Consider the following 20,024-nt stretch of genomic DNA (forward strand, 5'->3'; position numbering starts at 1 on the left):
ATGGTCCTCCATGACATGATGTACTTTAAATGCTCAACCGCTCAACCGTACATGGAGGTAAAGATAGTGTCATGCCCCTTTGACTAAAGCAATAATAAAGTCCATTGAGATGGAAACCATGGCCCTTAAAGAAATCATTAGACAAAACATTGTCTGCAAGTGTTGGACACAAGTAAGACAAGAGCCACATACTGCTGAACATTTTGTTTCATAGAGGGCCACCAGCAGTGTGCAGCTGGATTTGTTCAAGTGTTTTATGATCCCCCAAATCTTTTACTGCATGACATTGTAAATGAATGTATCTTGTAATGTATGTAACTTTGTAATGTATCTTTTTGGAGGGCAGAAATTGGATTACAAATCTGGATGTATAAATTAAGCAAACATTTAGTAGTGTACCTTTTTTAAGAGCATAGACATTCAACATCCCTCACCTGTGGCCATTTTTTCTCAATGTTTTAAAGTTCTGTGTGGCAGCTTCAAATTGTTAGGAGAGGGCATCACCCTTTCCATTTCTAGAACCAGATTGATAAATAACATGAAAGTTGAAGTTGGCAATGAACATCCAGGTTGTCTAGAGATTTAGATCTTAATAATCAATGGTTAACTTTAATATCATAGCTGCATTCTACTGGCAGAAGAGAAAAAGGCACAGGGTCGTAGGATCAATTTGTCTTCTCTTTGATGAGACAGGATTGCACCATGGACATATCTGATGAATCTGCTACCAAAATGAATGGTTGCTGTGGATCGTGATATATCATGATGTATGATAAGGTGAAAGCCATTTTAAATTTAATGAAGGCTTCCTGGGTTTCTGATTTTCATTGGAAGGATGTGAAACCAGCCAACAGCAGAAATGATGATGTCCTGAAGAGGTTATGGAAGATAAAGTTATGTGTAATGAGTAGATGTAAAGCTCACTGTTTTATTAGTCCAATACAAACAGAGTACATTGAAAGCTATGACATAGCTAAGGCAATTAGAAAATATGGAGAGCTGACCAGAGCCAGACGGAGCTATTACTAATGGCAACTATAAGTTTGGACCAAAAGTGAAGAGAGTTTCATTGGCAGTTTTCGAAGAACATGGAAATTCCTTTTGCTGAAGGGATTAGATTAGATATTGCACGAATACTTCAAAGTAGAGCTAACTAGACCTGATACTTTATAGGTTTTGTCCAGTATAGAGACATAACATTTGGTTTTAGCTGCAGCAAAAATCAGATTACAAAATTTTAAATGGGAGAGGGCATTAGATTAAGCAGAAAGGATCCCTTATTAATAGCTGAAAGCTCATGTCACCCTGACCTTCTGAATATATTGTAAAGAACACTCACCTGTAGGAAATGATTGGCGATTCCGCAATACATCATAACATCATCTGCAACTCTCTATGGGGTAGATGTACTAAGCCTTGGAGAAAGATAAAGTGGAGAGAGATAAAGTACCAACCAATCAGCTCCTAACTGTCAATTTACAGCTGTGTTGACAGAAGCTAATTGGTTAGTACTTTATCTTTCTCCACTTTATCTCTCTCTAAAGCTGGGTACACACTTTTCGATGTGTACCCAGCCCGATGATTCATGTGGTGGGATCTGGCAGGGGTACTGGCATCAGCAAAGTGCATCCACACTTGTCAACGCTGGCAGTGACAGAGAAACATCGGGGGCCATGCTGCCGAATGCATGCAGGTCTGACGGGCGATGTCACTGACGATGCACGAGAGAGCGCATCGTCAGCGACACAGCGGGTACTCACTGGCCGATGTGCCTGATATGATGTGATGTCCGATCTGCCAGATTGGACAACATATCGTCTGGTGTGTACCTGGCATAAGGTGTGTACCTGGCATAAGGCTTAGTACATCTCCCCTTATATCAGAAATAGCACCCCAAACACCAGTTTATTATTCTAACAGATTATTTTTCATGCATTCTTTGGAGGGTGAAATACTGTATGATGATGTGTGTCAAAGCAAATGGCATATGGATGATGTTGATCTCATTGTTTCCTGCGCTTCGCTGTGATAGAACTTCAATGGTAATATTTCTTTGTACTAATTTGTCAAAGTTTTCTGGTGGGTTCAGTCACAACAATTCATTTTTAATATTTTTAATATCATCTTCATATGGCAAAAACACTGATGAAGCTGGTAATGTCAAGCTGCTGCATTCCATTCAGTCCACCCAACAACAAAATGTGGTCACTTAATCAATCACTAAATAATTATGTAAATGGTAAATCTGGCAGCAGAGCAGCAACCTATAGAGGCTGCATTTGCGGATGAAAATGGAGGGACAGCAGCAGATATTGGTAATATATGCTGTGATCCCTAAATAGCACATCTGGAGGATACTTAATATTTCCCACAAATATGTAATGATAAATATGCTCCAAAGGATGAAGGGAATGTTAACTATTTACTTGTTGTAGTTAAGCATGCCAGACATGTGCTAATTACCATCCAACTATATGACTATATTAATCCAGTATGTGTTTCATAACAAATGTCAAATGATCTATGAATGAGTGAAACATATCACATTCTCACCCGGTGGAAGTCCAAGGGTATCATTTGCAGCTGGAAGAGCAAAGCGAAATCTTCGTGTATTGTGATTTATAACCTGTGATACAAATGATAATCAGTCCACATACAATGTATTCTTGAATATATTGCCACACCAAAGATACAATATAATAATCTAATTATCAGTGTATGGGTAGGTTCCTGGAGAGGTTTGACAATATAATATACAGACCAGAGTTACTCTGTTGTTCTTCTGAGAAAAGAAATTCTTGGCCAACATGGCTATAGTTGTATATCTGGTGGTGCTCCTCTGAGCTTAATCGTATACTATGTGTAACAAAGAAAAATAAACTCTCTGTGGGGGCACTCTTCACTGAAAGTTAAAATTTCACTTTTAATATTATCAGAATAAAATAACAGCACAAGATCATCTTCAAAAACTAATCAAAACTTGAAACATAACAAATGTAATTCATGCAATTGTCAATGGGGCTCATTCAGCATTGCACTCCCAATTATCGGTGGAAGACCCATGTGCAAGACCCATTCTGTGAGTGAGTAGAATGGGTCCTTTGTAATCTCATGCAGCCCCTTCTATGGCTTTGTCTGATTGGCAGGCAGAGGCATTTTAGGGGCGTGTGGGGGCGACCAGCGTTCCGGGAAATAGGGGCGTTTCTACCCCATTTTCTGAAAGTGGCAATGCCAGGTACTGCGTCATTGGATGCAGTTTCCTGGCTTCGCAAGCCAGCCAGCCTGAGTATTCTGAGGCTTACCCAGCTGGCTGGCGGCCCAGTGCTGTCCTCCACCGCGACTTGGTCGCAGTGCTGGGAATCACAAATTCAGCAGGGGGTGACTTACACCTCCTGCATTTGCATATTAGCAATGACGGAATTGCAAAGCTGCCTGCATGCAGCTTTGCAATTCCGTCCGAAGCTGAATCACCCCTAATGTATGCAAAATTCATACAAAAAACTTTTGCACAGAGAGACATTTTGAAAGTTTATGGTAAAGAGTACCATGATATGGGTGAAATAGAGCAGATATGTTGTATCTAGAATGTATCTAGAAAGCATATTACATGTTTGCAGGACCATCTCAGGCTTGGCAAAAAGCTAAAGATGGATTGGATTAATCTTTTAGATTAATGGTATGATCTAGAGACCCCAGAAGCATTGTGAGGTGCCTTGTCATTCTGCAATATTCTTGCTCCTCAATTCTATTATAGAAGTATCAGGGTGTGGTGCAGCACAAACAATGCAACCCATGGTCATCAGCTTCATCGTCTGATCTTATGTACAGCATGTAAGATCAGTCAATGCTGATGATGATCCCATGCAGCGCTATATGGGGGAGGGCTGCATATCGAGTGGTCAGGCACCGGAGCGTGTATGGACCACCTGATATGTCGGCAGCCGGGTTGTGTGTCGGATCGCTGGGTACACGTATTGTTTAGTGTGTACCCAACTGTAGAAATTGCTATCCTCGTTGCACGCAGTAAGTACTCAAGCTGCATATGCAATCGCACTGGCTAATTTATGCACGCCCATGCAATGGCGTTCAAACGGACAGACATGCCTGCATTTCTCTGACCACTCCCCCGTAACCACCCCCAAACACTCACTGCCTGTCAATCACTCTGTGATGGCTCTCCATGGTCTGTGTGATAATGCGATCACAGTTGTGCCTTTGCGCACTGCGATGCATTCGCAGTGCTCAACAATCGACCGTCTGCGTATGCTATAGCAATAGTGATCCTTAATGATCTGGCTCTATGTTTTATGAAACCTATACATACATGTTCCCTTTGTGGATATCCACTATATATTACACTGAGGATTGAAGTATTACATAATACAGTATAATGTTTAAAAAGGAAATTAATGAACTTCTTTATAACCAAGGTAACATGTGAACTATGTAACCAGATACATCTTCGCTTGTTTGATATGTTTGTTAAACAACAGTTACTTTACTGTTTAACACATCAATTTTTTTGTTTGTAGTGACATTTTGTAACAAAGAGAGCTTTATTTTGGTAGCATTTTATTTGTAATAGTATATGTAAATTATAAGAAAATAGTTAAAAAACAAAACATTTTTTTATGATTTTATTTCTTAAACAATTAATGCACCACTAGACTATCCTTGAATGTGTTCCTCAATTTCTATAATTCGGGGAGAGTTAAAGAGGCAACAAATATGTTTGTATTTTTATAAATGTATTTGAAGTTTGTACATTTAATTTTATTATTTCATTATTGTATACAGTATGTGCTTCATAAGGGTAGAATAGACCATGGGGGACATAAAATAAAGTAAAATCTAATAGCTATACCAGGAATAGTTACAGCTGCATCATTTTTTTTTTAAATTTACTATGAGAATTATTCTGCATCTAAGAACCTCTTCCCCTGCACAGGGCCCCCTGTCACTCGTGATCTATTGAAAAATTATTCCAATTAAATAAGTACCGCACTAGAGAATGTATAATATGCTTATAAATTGGATAAGAATGTACAAAAATAAACAGTAGTGGGAGATTAATGCAATGGTATAACATTCACAATGCTTTGTTGGGGACATTTAAAAGTTGGTAATTTGTAGGCAAGAATACAATGGGCTGTTTTCTTAATTAACTTGTCATGTTATACAAAAGTGAAGCCAAGTAAAGATTAAACCTATTTTGTTTAAACGCAATTGAAAAAAGGCAGGGCTGAAAGATGAAACGTCACTATTGCCACCTGCAGTCGCATAGAGCCTCAGAGACTGAATTACAGATAGCAAAGCACTCTGTGGAAAATGAACAGTCTCAGAAATGCCTCTACAGTAAAACTACTTACTGACTTTCGAATGAGTCGTAATCTATATTTTTTGCTTGGATCTTGCAAAACCACACATTTCCGTTTTTTGCTGATGATATAATTTCCAGCGGCCATGCCAAATACAGTTAATAGGACCATGCCAATGGCAAGGAATGCCCCCTTGATCTGAAAAAAGCCACAAGACACAAGTTCATTTAGCACTAATGTAATATTGAAAATATAGTAAACTGCATTAGAAGGTAACTGAAATGTAAGGTGATTTGAACATTGTGTAGTACAATTTATTATAATTATTCACTGCCACACCTATCCTAAGGAATAAAGAAAAGGTTATTTCCTATAATAAAAAGTGGTGCATGATAGAATTGACCTTGGGACCTCCCACCCACCCTCATGTTGTATACTAGCTGGGATACCTGGCATTGCCCGGGATGAAGACTGGACCCTGAAGTACACCTGCAGCCTTTATTTGTTTACATTGTCCTTCCCTATAACCCCATCCCTTTGATCCTGAGAAGGACCCCACTGTTTGCTAACATACAAACAGTGGCGTAACCAACAAGGATGCATGGGGTGTGGCTGCTATGGTGCCCGAGCTGCCTCTGTGGCCCACTACTCTCCCTGCACCCAGTTATGCACACAAGGTGAGCCGGTCCAGTCAGGGCCACCGAGGGGGGCCTGGGTGGCAGCGGTGTGTATTTGGTGCAGGCCTGCCAGCTGATTACAGCTGGTGCACCGGCAGACAGACATGGAGAGACAGCACCGTTGTTTGCGAGGCAGTCAAAACTCACAGACCAGAAGCCAATCAAAGGTGGTGGCTCCTGATTGGCTGCAAGTCTGCAGGCTCCCATTGATTCAAATTGTTCCACCGCTGTCTGTCCATGTCTGCCGCTGTCTGTCCATGTGCACCAGCTGTAATTAGCTGGTGGCCCAGTGCCAAATCCATACCTGCTTGCTACTGATGGCACACAGGGGCAGGCGAGAGGCTGCTAGAGGGACACAGGTAGATGAATTGCTGGGGGGGCATAATATGTAAGGGGCATTACTATGTGGCATAATGTTATAAGGGGCATGTGGTATAATGTTATAAGGGCACTACTACTATGTGGCATAATCTGAAAAGAGCATTACTGTCAGGATCAATGTGTAAGGGGCCTTACTGTGTGGCATAATGTATAAGGGACACTACTACTTTATGGCATAATGTTTATAAGGGGTTCTACTGTGTGGCATAACCTGAATGGGCTCTGTGTGGCATAACATGAATGGGCTCTGTGTGTGGCAAATGTATGTTTTTTTACCTCTGTGAGGTCCTTTTAAGATCTTGCTATATGGCCCGAAAGTTCTAGTTATGCCCTTGCATGCAAACACAGAGGGCTGACTAATATATATGGTCACTTTAAAAACTAGCTCTAGATTTAATATGAACTTGCATGAGTCATAAAGTTTGACACTTGCTCAGACTATGAGGTTAAAAGGATACTTTTGTAGCTTTCACACAGGTTTTTGGCAGACTGCCAATTTCCTCTTGAGCCAGTCCCAGAACCTGTGTGATTTAAGAGTGTCCAATTTTTAGGGATTGTGTGACAGTGTGTGGCCCTTACAAGGCAGAAACCTAATCCTGGTCAAACTACACCACCCTGCCCAATTTGCTGGAGCTAGTTCCAAAACTTTGGCCGTGCATAAAGGATGAACAGACAGACAGACATGCTTTCTCACTTATTATATAGATTAAAAAAGACATGCACAGTTTAACAAACCAAGCACTTCAGTGACAGAGACTACCACAGTTGTGGATGAAGTGCTTCATTTGTTTGGACCCCCACAAAACCAAGCTACCAATGGACTTAAGGCAGCTAACAGTGTTATTAATCATTGTTACAGGTGGAAGATGTCATTATCATTGTCATCATCACCCTCATCACTGTTAAAATCATTATCACACAATATTAGTGCATCCCCAATGGAATCCATTATTACATAAGTCTCTGTACTTTGTTATAATTGGCGGCAAAGGCATTACTCATATAATTTGTAGCTCATAAGTAAATCAAAACTAGTTTGTACAAAGGGGTCCAATTATGTTTTTTTCCTCCCAGTATTCAAGGGGACTTTGTGACATGCTAATTTGTTCATTATCATTAATGTATTTCTCCACCATTCTGTTGATGTTTACTGTATCAGATAGAGTCACAGTAGAGGTGTCAATAACTGTGGGTAATTCTTTGGTGTCTGACCAGATGTCATAATGTTTCACTCTGGTATGCTGAGTTGACTCATCTTCATCACCAGTGGGTCAGTTTTTTCCTGGCAGCAGCATTTGCAGTAGAAACTGAAGCAGGAGCTGTTGTCATTTCATGTGCCACTTAAGATGACAACTTGCTTGCAAGGAGCTTTTAGCATCTCTTAAGATCTGTGTCAGTTGGAAAGAAAATACAATACATATGACTTAAACCTAGAAGTAAGAATGATTGCCAAAATGTACTGATCCATTTGCATGATGTTGCAAACTCTTGGTCCTGGCAAAGCAAACAAATAATTTGATTTACAAGTCCAAAATACTTAGTGAAATCGCTTAGTTTCATCTACTCCTTCATATTGTTTTGCTGCTTTTCCAGTATTTCAATTAAGGTTATGACCTGGCTCAGACAGGCAGTGTCTGAACTCATTTCTTTGGTTACAATTTCAAATGGTTTCAGTAGCTTGCATAAAATTGAGAGTATTCTCCACTGTGCTGGACTAAGGTAACATTCCACCCTATCCCTATATAATGGCTTAATATATAGGCTTAGATGGCTTGTTGTTGTTCTTCCAGTTGCTGAAGAATATACAGGGTGAAATTCCACCTGGTTACTACCTCTTGCTACAGTTAGTGGCATGGCAAATGGAAATGTTCTTGCAGCTGCTGTAATCTACTGCATGTGGTTGCTGAATTAAAAAATGGGCAGAAATTTTACAGGTCATAGCTATCATCTCCTGCACTATGCTGTAATTTTTTAGGAAATTTGGAACCACCAAGTTTATTGTGTGCGCAAAACATGGTACGTGTTGAAATTCACCCACTCATAATGCTTGTACAATGTTACTTGAGTTATCAGTAATGACAAATCTTGAGGGAAGTCTTAGCAGGGTAAACCATTTTGCTATCACATCCCTACGTTTTTCAAACATATTGGCACTAGTATGCGTTTTAGTTAGACCAGTCATACAGAGAGTAGCCTGTCTTTGAATGAGCTGGTGTTGTGTGTTAGATACTGTTGCTGCTGAAGGCAATACATCCACATAGTGGGCTGTCACAGTCATGTAATCTTTAGCAGGGCCGAAACTAGGATGTCTGTCACCTGGTGCAAGGCAGTAATTTTGCGCCCCCTCCTTTCCCGTACCTGGATTTTGTCCTTGCACCTCCATAAGGCAGTGCACTAGTCAGACGTCCCTGGTATAGTGACTTACATTATTCCACATGCCATAATGCCCATTACATATTATGCCACACACTGTAAAGCCCATTACCAAAGTGCCACTTACATATTTGCCCGAAACCATTTTATGCCCCACAGTAAGGCTTCTAATTACTTTAAAATGACCTGCTCATTGTCAGGGGTGTTATGCTCATTACCATGGGTTTCATGCTTGTTGCCAGGGGGTTTCATGCTCGTTGCCAGGGGGTTTCATGCTCATTGCCAGGGGGTTTATGCTCATTGCCAGGGAGTTCCATGCTCATTGCCAGGAGGTTTCTGCTCATTGCCATGGGGTTTCATGCTCATTGCCAGGGGGTTTCATGCTCATTGCCAGGGGGTTACATGCTCATTGCCAGGAGGTTTCATGTTCATTGCCAGGGGGTTACATGCTCATTGCCAGGGGGTTTTATGCTAATTGCCAAGGGGTTTCTGCTCATTGCCAGGGGGTTACATGCTCATTGCCAGGGGTTTCACAGGAGAAGATGCAGCTTTCTGCATCTTCTCCTGGCAGCACCAGCGCTCCTGGTACTTCTGGGAACGCTATGTGCATTGCGTTGGCCTAACAGACACTAGAGGTAGAGTAGGACTTCTAGCATCTGTCTCTTCCTTGGCGGTGGCCATTTTTGGAGAGCTGTTTCAGCAGAGCCCATGCGGATGGCTAGTCCACATGGAATCTGCAGCCCCCAAGTCACTGTGCACTACAAGACTGCGTGGGGTGTGCAGGGGCTAAGTCAGCCCTTTTTCACCCCCTACATTCTGGCATGTGCACCTCTAGAACCCCCTAGTTACGGCCCTGTCTTTAATTTGAATAGTACTGCTTGTCCACATATCTGTAGTTTAGTGGATAGTCAGTACAATGGCATTTTCTAGATATAACGGGATGGCAGTTATCATACTTGGTTTCTCTTGCAAATGATTGATACACAATAAATTGTTGTTTAAAAACTACTAGTCTTCTTGGTCCTCTTATGTGATTAAAATTCAACCCAAGCAGCAGCAGTCCTAGTGATCAATGATTTTTTTATGTGAATTGTGGATTGCATTTGGGGAGTCAGTTTGCCACTGCAAATTGGATGCAGGACTACCTCCAATGGTTTATGAGGAGTCTGATGATGAAGGTGTTAGTGGTGGAGATTGCACGTGCTGGGATCTTTCCATGCTTCTGGCAGCTAATGCTGGACTGCTTGTTACTATTTTACATGGTTTTCCAGATTTTGCAAAATTATTTGCATGGACCCTGCTGCAAATAATGGAGCAGGGAGGAGGTGCCTTTGGCCTCACAAAAATGCCTTGCCAAATATTGTCAGGAATTTGTGTAAAAATTATTTTACACAGAAAAGGTGGCTTTTTTTGGTCTTATGCCTAAGCATAACAATTTTCTTCTTCTCATCATTGGCAAAAACTGCTGGCACTGGTTGCTTGACACAAACTACATAATACTCCTGAACTTTATCAGCTTGATCTTGTCCAACACATTCATTTTCAACATCCTTATTTTTGTCAGCATCACAAATATCTTCCTCATCCTGTTACACTTCCACAGTAGCATCCTCAATGTATATGTCATCATCATCATCATTACTTTTACAACTACTTATCCTCACATTTGCTAAGGGTGCAGAAATGGTGGAAGGAGGCTTCTCTAAGATTACTGTGTCAGAAATGTCAGATACCCATACAGCACTCGGGACACCCTTAGATTCTTCACAGGGCTCTGTGAAGTTTGCAAACACACAGTTTGTTCATTAGGCTTAGTTTTTTATTTTGGCATCGATTTGCCTATTTTAAGGGTGACACATCTAGATCCCCAGCAAGAATGTGTTGCATGTGAGGTTACAGAAGATGCCTGACTGTGTTTGGCTGTGGCTTTCACAATAGGTATTCTTGTGCATGAATCAGCAGTAGCAGGAAAGGCCAGGGTGTGAACCTTTTCCTTGCAACTGCATGTGGTGTATGACATGTTGGCAATTTTTTTTGCCAGTAACTTTTCCCTTCATACTGTATTTAGAGGCGTTGTCTTCTTTAGGATTGTGAAATACTGTTTAGATTTGAGGTACTCTTTCTTAAATCTTCTTTCCCCTTGACCTCCTTAAATAGATGTTATAGAAGTAATATGACTGCCAACATCTAGTACTAGGTTGCTCCTGCTCTTCTCTTGACTAATTCATGTTACATTAGATTATATTTTTTACACCAAGGGCTAAAAATTAAAAGGCCTTGTTTTAACTGAATTATAATAAAAGCCATGGCATTTTTTTTTGTTTTTTTTAACAAAAAAATGCCTTCTTTCTATTTATTTATTTTTTGAGTGCAACTATCAGGAAAACATCTACATACCTACTAAACACAGTAATATATGCAGCCTTTAGGAAACACACACTTACGAAAAAATTCTGTTTTTATTAATTATAATAAAATAATTGAAAATATATTTTTTTAACAATTGTAAAAAAAGATCTTATTTTATTGCAATCATTATTTTTTAACTAGCTGTTGCCAATGGCTTTGCCCACGATGAAGTCGATTCTGCCAACACTTTTTTATTTGAGGTGTTATAGTTGTATTGCTTTGCATGAGGGCCCTGTCACAGGAGTAGCCAACGTGACCAGCAGTGCTATACAGAGTGGTGGCAGTGCCTGCTCACACCACTCACACCAATGCCCAGTGCAACCTGTGACCAAGAGTCTTCAAAATGAATCATGTTGGACATCTTGACATTATTAAAATGAAATCTTTGGCTAGTAGTTTTGTTTGGTGACCAGTACTTGACCAAAAGCTGGTTCTATTGACTGAGGAATGATCTGGGTGCCAACAAGTATAAGCTATGCCTAAACAGCACCACTACACATAGGAATAGCCTACTACCCTATGGCAATGATTGCACATAACCATTACCTTCCTATTTATAAGGTCTACCTTTCTGGTGGTCATTCTCCATTGTCCAAAGTATTTACCATGGCTTCCAAAACTTCTTTCCACATCACATAGGTGTTGACAAACCTTTTTGCCACAAAAGGAGTACAAGAGCAACTGGTCAGTTCACAACTAAAGGAGTTTCAGATATTCTTGAAGAGAAATTATATTTAACAGATTACATCTGTCCAATATCAAATGGCTATAAGGTGTTTGGCAGTGGAGAAGCCGAGAGTTAAGTAATCTACTGCTGGGATCAGGGCTTGGAGAGTGCAGGGGGAGGGATTGTAATAACATCAGTATTTGAGCCATCTTTTATCAACACCAATTGGTTAAAAAATATACCCCCGGATTAATCTTTGATGACTACTGAGCCTGGCCTATGCTTATTGGGTTACTTATTGGACTCACTACCTGCTCTATCACTATATTTCCCATTTAGCATGACAGAGGCTATATTCTTATATGTAGAGATAAGACATAGTTGTGTTTTGGTTTTGCAAGAGAGAATGAAAACCAGACTGAAATGGGTCAAGCAGGGAGTGGGAGGAAAGAAAGGTGGTAACGCAGTTGTATTCAATCTGCTCAAGGAGTTTGAAGGCAAAGGGGAGAAGAGAGGGGGTGGTAATTAGAGAGAGTGTGAGGATCAAGGGTGGGTCTTTTAATAGTGGGGGAGTCCATGACATGCTTGAATGCAGAGTGAACAGTTCCTGATGAGAGGAAGGGATTGAAGAGATTGGCAAAATGGGAACAGGCATTAGGAGAATGGGAAGGGATAGGATTAAGGGGGGTTGTGGATGGGGAGAAAGACCAGATTAGGGCCATGACTTAATCTCCAGATACTGGGGAGAATGAAGTCAGAGTTGACAAAATACATTGGAAGGATGGGGATAGGCAGGCTGGGGAAGAAGCGGAAGGGGTGGTGAAGGTCTGGTGTGATGTGATGTCCTGATGTATGGATTAAATTTCAGATGTAAAATATGTGGTGAAATCAAGGGCAGAGAATGAGGAGTGGGTGCAAGGAGTGGTTGGGAACAAAAGAGGGAATTGAAAGTGGCAAAGAGACAACAGGGGTTAAAAGGATAAGGAGGATATAAGGGTCTTGAAATAAGACTGTTTAGAGAAAGACCAAGCGATGAAGTGAGGATAAGGACTGTAGAGGCAGAGGCGTCAGTGAGGGCATCAAAAGGGATATTGAACTCACATAAGATGAGGGAGGGAAGGTCTGAAGAGAGGGAGTAGGGGAACCAGGAAGCAAAGTTGTCAAGGAGGGCTACATGAAGGTGAACAGATTGGAAGAGGTGAATAACATGAATCTCAAATGTATAGTATGAAAGGGATGGTTCTGAGGGTATTAGTTGTTAGGAGTAACCAGAAGATAGAAAGACCCCAACTCCACCACCATGGTGCCCCCTTTGGTGGTGGGTATGAGAGAACTTGAGGCCCCCAGAGGATAGTGCAGTTGGAGAAGTTGTGTCTAAGAGTGACACAGGATAATGTGATGACAAGAAAGTTTATTACAGGCAGATCTGTCACTCCAGAGGGCACAGGAGAGAGGGACTAAGTTAATGGGAGAGATGTGAATGAGATTATCTGGGTTGCTTTAGCATGGAGGTGAGATTGATTTGAAGGACTGAGAAAAAGACAGCGTAGGGATGGTATGGGTTCCTGAGAGGGGAAGGGAAGCTACAGATGGTGGGCAGGGAGGAAATTTAGTATGATGTGGGTGGGGGTGAGAAGAGGTAACAGGGAGTGAGCAGGGCTTAGCAGTATAATATCTCATTCCATCCTTCTCTAAAATGCACTGTGGCACACATTATATCATTTGATTGACTGTGCAGAATGGTCATTCAAACAATCTCATATGTTGTCCACAGGAGCATGCAATTGTGCATATATGCTATACAATGTAGATGATTTGTCATTCCAATACAGCAAATCCCTCCCGATATCATTCTAGCATATCCACTAGAGATGAGCGGGACTTGTTCTCAGGGAACATAGGAGATTTCACGGGGATCTGAGTCCAGCTAGAATTTTCCCACTGGACTTGGATCCCAAAATGAGGCAAAACTTATTCTTCCCATTGTTGGATCTCGCGTGTTTTGGCTCACATATAAAAGTCCCTTCCCATGTTCAGGGACCCTTTCAAGGGTCTGATTTTTCAGAGTGGGCAGTGCTCTTAGTGAAAAAGTTAGTTAGCTAGCCGCAGTTCATAGTTAATGTCCCTTCAAGTCTGTTTATAGGCAGGGGCACTGTGTGTGTGGAGAAGGGAGCATTTAATTGTGTGGTCCCTTCAAGTCTGTATAGGGAAAGCAAGGGCATAGTGTCTGGGTGGAGTGGAATAAGGGAGCCTGGTGTGTTCAAGGCAATGGGCACACTGTAAAAAAAAGAGAAAAAAAGAAAAAAGGCTGTGTTACCTTGTCTAATGGTCAGTGGGTCCAGTCCAGCCACTGCCGTAAAATTTGTGCAGTGCAATGGTGTTGTCTGTTGCACCCCCAAACAAGTTAAAATATTGCATTAATTTCTCCCACATCTAAAGCAGCCTGTAATCTTACTGTGTAGCCAATTTGAATTTCATATACTTGCAAATTCATAGCCGTATTCAATTAGCAGCGATAATATTGTCAGATTATCGCCAATTTTTGCATGATATTATCGCACCCGCGATAATCGGATTGACTGAAACAGGTGATTAGTTTTTTCATCATCTCAGAGTTGGTGAAAAAATGCAAAATTCATATTGTTGGGTAAAAATGTGGGTATTTCTTTCAGAACCCTTTGGACATCCCCCCTAATGATAAATTACCCCAAATGTTGTTTGTAATTTGGCCCAAAATTACCTGTCAATTTTTGGGTGAAAAAAAAAATTGTTGAAAATGGGTTTAATGTATTTCAGAGGGCTATATGGATGCAACAGATGTTTTAAACAGTGCACGTGGCTGCAGCAGGTCTTTACGTTAGCCATTTTTTGGGGTACAGACTAATTTTCCAGAATGACCTGACAATATTTGCAGCTAATTGAATACGGCTCTTAGTGTCTAGTGCTCCAAAATTCTCCTTAAGGTTAGTAGCTCTCTTAAAGATGACTTTTGGTTCCTCTCCAATATGTTTTGTTAATGTCTTGTCCAATTTGGGTATTGAAAAATTATTTTTAACAATATTTCTAATTTTCCAGGACCGAGAATTAAATTTAGAAATAAACTGAGGATTATCCTGTATGGCTTGCTTTTCAAATTGAACCAGGTCTTTATTTGGATTTAATAGAGAATGCCTTTCTTTAATTTGGACTATGGACAAAGAGGTCTCCAATAGCCCCATATGATAGCATTGTTTAAGAAAAGTCTTTGTTAATTCCTGATCTTGTGTCAGGAATTTGTAGCTATTCAGTACAATTGTATTTTAATCTATAGTATTGGCCTTTAAGAATGTTATTTATCCATGGTTTGTGATGAAAACTTCGATAATTTAAGTAACTATTACAGTCCACTTCCTTCCTAAATGTAGTGGTAGAAATTGTATTATTTTTAATATGTACTGCTCTATCCAGAAACTTAACATAAGACTCATGATAGGTACTTGTAAATTTTAAACCAAAGAGATATAGGCCCTCATTCAGACCCACTCGCGAGCGGCTGTCCGCTCGCAAGTGGGTCGATGGTCCGCACTGCGCATGCGCATGACGGAGGGAGCTCCGTCGTGCGCATGCGCGAGACCCGAAAACGAAGGACTTTCCTTCGCTCGGAGTGTCTCATCAAAGGGGGCGTGCTGTCAATGTTGACTGACAGCATGCCCCCTTTGGTGGGCGTGTCGGGGGCGTGCCTGCCAGACGGAGGCGTTCCCAAGGGAACGCCTACCGTCTGAAGCCGGCCCCACTGACATCACTAGTGATGTCAGTGGGAGTGATTTTGGCTCTGATAGAGCCAAAATCTCTCCTGGCCTTGCGGTTGAAAAACTCAACCGCAGGCTTTTGCTCGCAGTTTTGATGGTCGCGATGGTCAAGACCATCGCGACCATCATCCTGCACGCTCGTATATGCTGTGGGTGGTGACCCACAGCTATACGAGCGTCCAGGGGGACGCTCCATATTAATGGAGGTGGGCCCTGATTCAGAGCGAGCGCTCTGGTCAGAGCGCCTGGCTCTGAATCAGGGCCATTATTCAAATGATTAAGAAAGTCTCTTTTGGATTCCATACTCCCTTTCCAAATTATAAATATATTGTCAATTAATCTGCCATATAGCACCAAGTTCACCCCAAACGAACTTCCCCACACATATTCTTCAAAAAGTCCCATATATAAATTGGTGAAGCTTGGGGCTCATTTCATCTAGTTGAGAATTTGTGTTTATTTACTAATTTTCTTGTTATCTCAATAATTCCAAAGTGGTGTCATATGTCTTTGATATATTTTTACCATAACTATAAGTCTGAATAATATGCATTGATTGTTTATAAAGTATTTTGTTACATTATTTAAGTAATGCACAATGAGTATGATTGATTTTATTTATATCTAACACCAGAATCTAGATATGTGCTGTGACTGCAGGAGTTAATAGACCTCTAACACACCTGGTCAAGGGTGTGTTAATTAATGGGAACTCACCATTGGCTCAAAGCCCTATAAATACTAAGGGGTCTATTTACTAAGCAGTGTTAGGAGACAGAGTGAAAAGTGATGTCTGTGATAAGGTGCCAGCCAATCAGCTCCCAACTGCCATCTCACAGGCTGTGTTTGAAAAATGACAGTTGGGAGCTGATTGGCTTTCACCTTATCACAGACTTATCACTTTTCACTCTGTATCCTAACACTGCTTAGTAAATAGACCCCTAACTATGGGATCCCCAACCATACACATCATTTCCTTCTGAAATGCATCAAGAAACGGGAACCCTGTATGCTTGCTGTGCACCTAACTTATCCTTCAAATTGGCAACAATGGACCATTCTATTAGCGCACTCCCACACCGGATCAACCTTGTTTGACCAGCCCATCAGTGGAAACTAGGAGCAGTAATGACTTGGGGAGAGGACTTTATCCCCTCCGTATTAATTGAATCTAATGCTGCGTTACCCAGTAGGGGCTGTTAGTCAATAGCACGGGACTCTAATCAAGAGAGGTTTTAGTGACAGCGTTGTATTTGGATATTTGCCATTATATAAAGGATCTGCATCTGCACTTTTTCCAAAGTTTGGGCTATGAAAGGCGGACTACAGGGATGTAATGAATGTTATAAGGAGTTCATAAAAGGACTTACTTACATTGCATTTTAAAGATATCTCCAAGTCGGCGTTACCTACCTATATTGGAGGATTCATATAGTGATATTCAATATATACATGTTTTTCTGGTTTTATTGAATATGTGCATATATTATGTTTTGGATTGTGATTTTTACCCATAAAACTTATTTTTTTATATAATTTAAATTAATTTTGAAATATATTGTGCTTTTTGTCTTTTAAAACATTTTGGAGATCTATTCCCCTAATTAGACTTTTGGAAAAGTAGCATGAGAAACTGAAGGAGAAGCTGAAACTAACTATTTCTAAAAATGTGGAAATGATGATGTACATCGATCTGAACTACAAATTCCACAAGGAAGACTTTTACCGGCAATTATGTCAAGGTCCAGAGGCACCTGTATTGGTGGATTCCTGAGGGAATGATAATGGCAACGACATCCTGCCTCTGTAGAGCCAGTTTGTACATAGAGATCATTGCCAGCAATGTCAGCTGCCCATTGGTAGCTTGTTTTGTGGGGGCCCAAACAAATCAATCCCTTCAGCCACAAGTGGAAGTGATTGGTTTGTTAAACTGTGCATGTCCTATTTAATATATACAACATAAGGGTGGGTGGAAGGGCCGAAGGGCAATTCCATCTTGCACCTCTTTTCTTTGCAGTATGTGCTGTTTGGGACATTGCTGACATATTTTTAGTTTATTAAACTGACATCTTGTCTGCCACTGCAGTGCCACACTGAGCTACCTCAATTTTGAATCTGAGACTGGCAGGAAAATCCCAGCTGGGACTTGGATCCACCTCCTCCCTCATATATTTTCTTTGGAAATCAATCCTTCCTTTTCATGCCTTCCACTACATACATACTCTACCTCCCTTGGGTCTCTGATCTAGTACTTGATTAATTAAATGTTCTTGGGTTCTTTCTATGGGGTCATATAGTTTATTACAATGCCATCCTGTCTGCCACTGCAGTGTCATTCTGCCACTCTGTTTCCTAGATGTGCCATGTTGGAAGTTGAACTGACACAGCCACAGCAAAAAATGTCCAGAACTTTTTCTGGGCAAAGACAGCATCTCCTGCATGCACCTTTGTTTTCAAAAAAATTATGAACCACCAAAGAGCTCCACTGGGGCATGGACTGAAGTGAATGAGAATATAAAAGCCTCCCCTCTTTCCTCATAAATTTGCTTTGGAATCCAAAACTTAAATTAAATTTACTACGAATTAATCCTTCCTTTCCCTGCCTTTAACTACATACATACTCTTTCTCCCTCAGGCCTCTGATCTAGTTCTTGATTAATGAAAACATTCTTGGGTTCTTTCTATGGGGTCATATAGTTTATTACACTGCCATCCTGCCTGCCACTGCAGTGTCATTCTCTTTTCTAGATATGCCATGTTGGAAGTTGAACTGCCACGTGTTTGTGACACCCACTGCTATTGCTTAGCTTAGGCCGCTAGCTAGCTCAGTGCAACCTTTTGGCCTAAACTGGATGAAAACAATATTGTGAGCTGTGAGGTGGTCAAAATTGCCGGGAAATGACTGGAAATTAATGTTATTGAGGGTAATAATACTGTAGGGTCAAAAACAGGCCCACATTATTTGATTTTAGTTGGTTTTATAATTTAAAAAAAAAATACAGATCCAAAACCAAAACACGCGAGGGTCGCCATACATCTCTAGTACCCACCCTAAGTTCTACAAAATACTGGATCTACCATAGGAACTGTGTGTAAAGCCAAATGTTTTCAATCACAGCCTATTCATATCCATTTTATTAGCCACTTTCTAACACCATATTTCTACCACCGCCACATGAAAGGCATACTTTAATTCTCAAATAAGATTTATAAATATACTCATTTATAAATCTATATTAGTCTAGACTAGAACACAGAGGGTCTAAGCCTATTGCCAAAACCTTATTATCCTGAATATGGCAGAAACATAAAATATAATATGAAAATAAATCATATGCCTTCCATGATTATATAGCTTGCAACTTTTTTGAACACAAGTTTTACATTCTCTTGTCTTCAAAAATTCCTTACTACAAACTGACTCCTTTACATCTGTATTTTATACCTATGTCCAAATCTATGAACCCATTTAATATCTAACCCATAACCTACTTTATCATTTAATGCATTTAGTTTTCCTATCTTTTTCTCCTCATCTGCATGTACTTAGTTCCTCCACTTATTTCTACATGAAAAGAATAATATATTTTTAAACCTGACTTTAAACTTGAATAAACTATGGATAACATGCATCATCTTCAATGCTTGTGGCAAGATAATGTTATATTTCTTAGGCATGAATACTATGTTCCGCACCATTATATAAATTTATGGTTACAAATACAGATCTTTCTTTGTAACTTGATATGATATGCTGACAATTACAACATTAATTTCTACAAGCAGGTACATAATACTGATGAAATATAAAGAAAAATCACTTACCTGCAAAAGTCCCATAGTTTAGTGGTGATAAATCAGGCTTTCTGATAATTTCCAATTTTTCATGTATCAAATTGTATATAAATTATTTTAAACTGATGAAAGTGACAATGTGTTAGCAAGACATAGGGTTTCTCAGTGCAGGGTGATCAGCAATATGTGCATGATGTGGCAGTGTACAAGAATAGACTGTGTATGCCAGTTTTAATATGAAGATCTGATATAATAAATTCATACAGTGGATTTCTGCCAGTGTGCATGACTGTCTGGGATAGTTGATGCTCCTCCTATTAAAGACGCATAAAGTGCCTATATTTCATAAAGTATTTATGTATCTTTACCTACATTATGTACCTATTACTTTAAATTACTGGGGTATTTAAAAGTTTTCACATATCACACAAGAATTTTTTCTATTTTTTTATTGAATTTAAACTAAAATCCGTTTTGTTGCTTTTTGTTTTTATGATCATTTATGTGAATAATAAATTTTGATGCAGAGATAGTGCTCTCCTGATTTCTTTTTGCCAAAATGTTAACACACTAGAGGATTTGACTCTCCGAAAACCTAAAATTTAAGTTACAGCAT

At 40.1% G+C, this 20,024-nt stretch overlaps 1 protein-coding gene across 1 annotated transcript in view; it reads right to left on the reverse strand.

Annotated features, from left to right (window-relative positions):
* Positions 1-5,480, reverse strand: part of LOC148516895 (NADH-cytochrome b5 reductase 1-like) — a 108,406-nt gene extending 102,926 nt beyond the window's left edge. The window contains exons 1-2 of the mRNA XM_088479427.1: positions 5,370-5,480; positions 2,554-2,626 (exon numbers count right to left, since the gene is read on the reverse strand). Of these exons, the coding sequence (XP_088335553.1) occupies positions 2,554-2,626; positions 5,370-5,465 (169 nt within the window). The 5' untranslated portion in view covers positions 5,466-5,480. The remainder of the gene's footprint in view (positions 1-2,553; positions 2,627-5,369) is intronic.
* Positions 5,481-20,024: the final 14,544 nt, after the last annotated feature.

The sequence above is a fragment of the Taudactylus pleione genome, unplaced genomic scaffold (assembly GCF_031769625.1).
Source record: "Taudactylus pleione unplaced genomic scaffold, aTauple2 ptg000232l, whole genome shotgun sequence".
Lineage (NCBI taxonomy): Eukaryota > Metazoa > Chordata > Amphibia > Anura > Myobatrachidae > Taudactylus > Taudactylus pleione.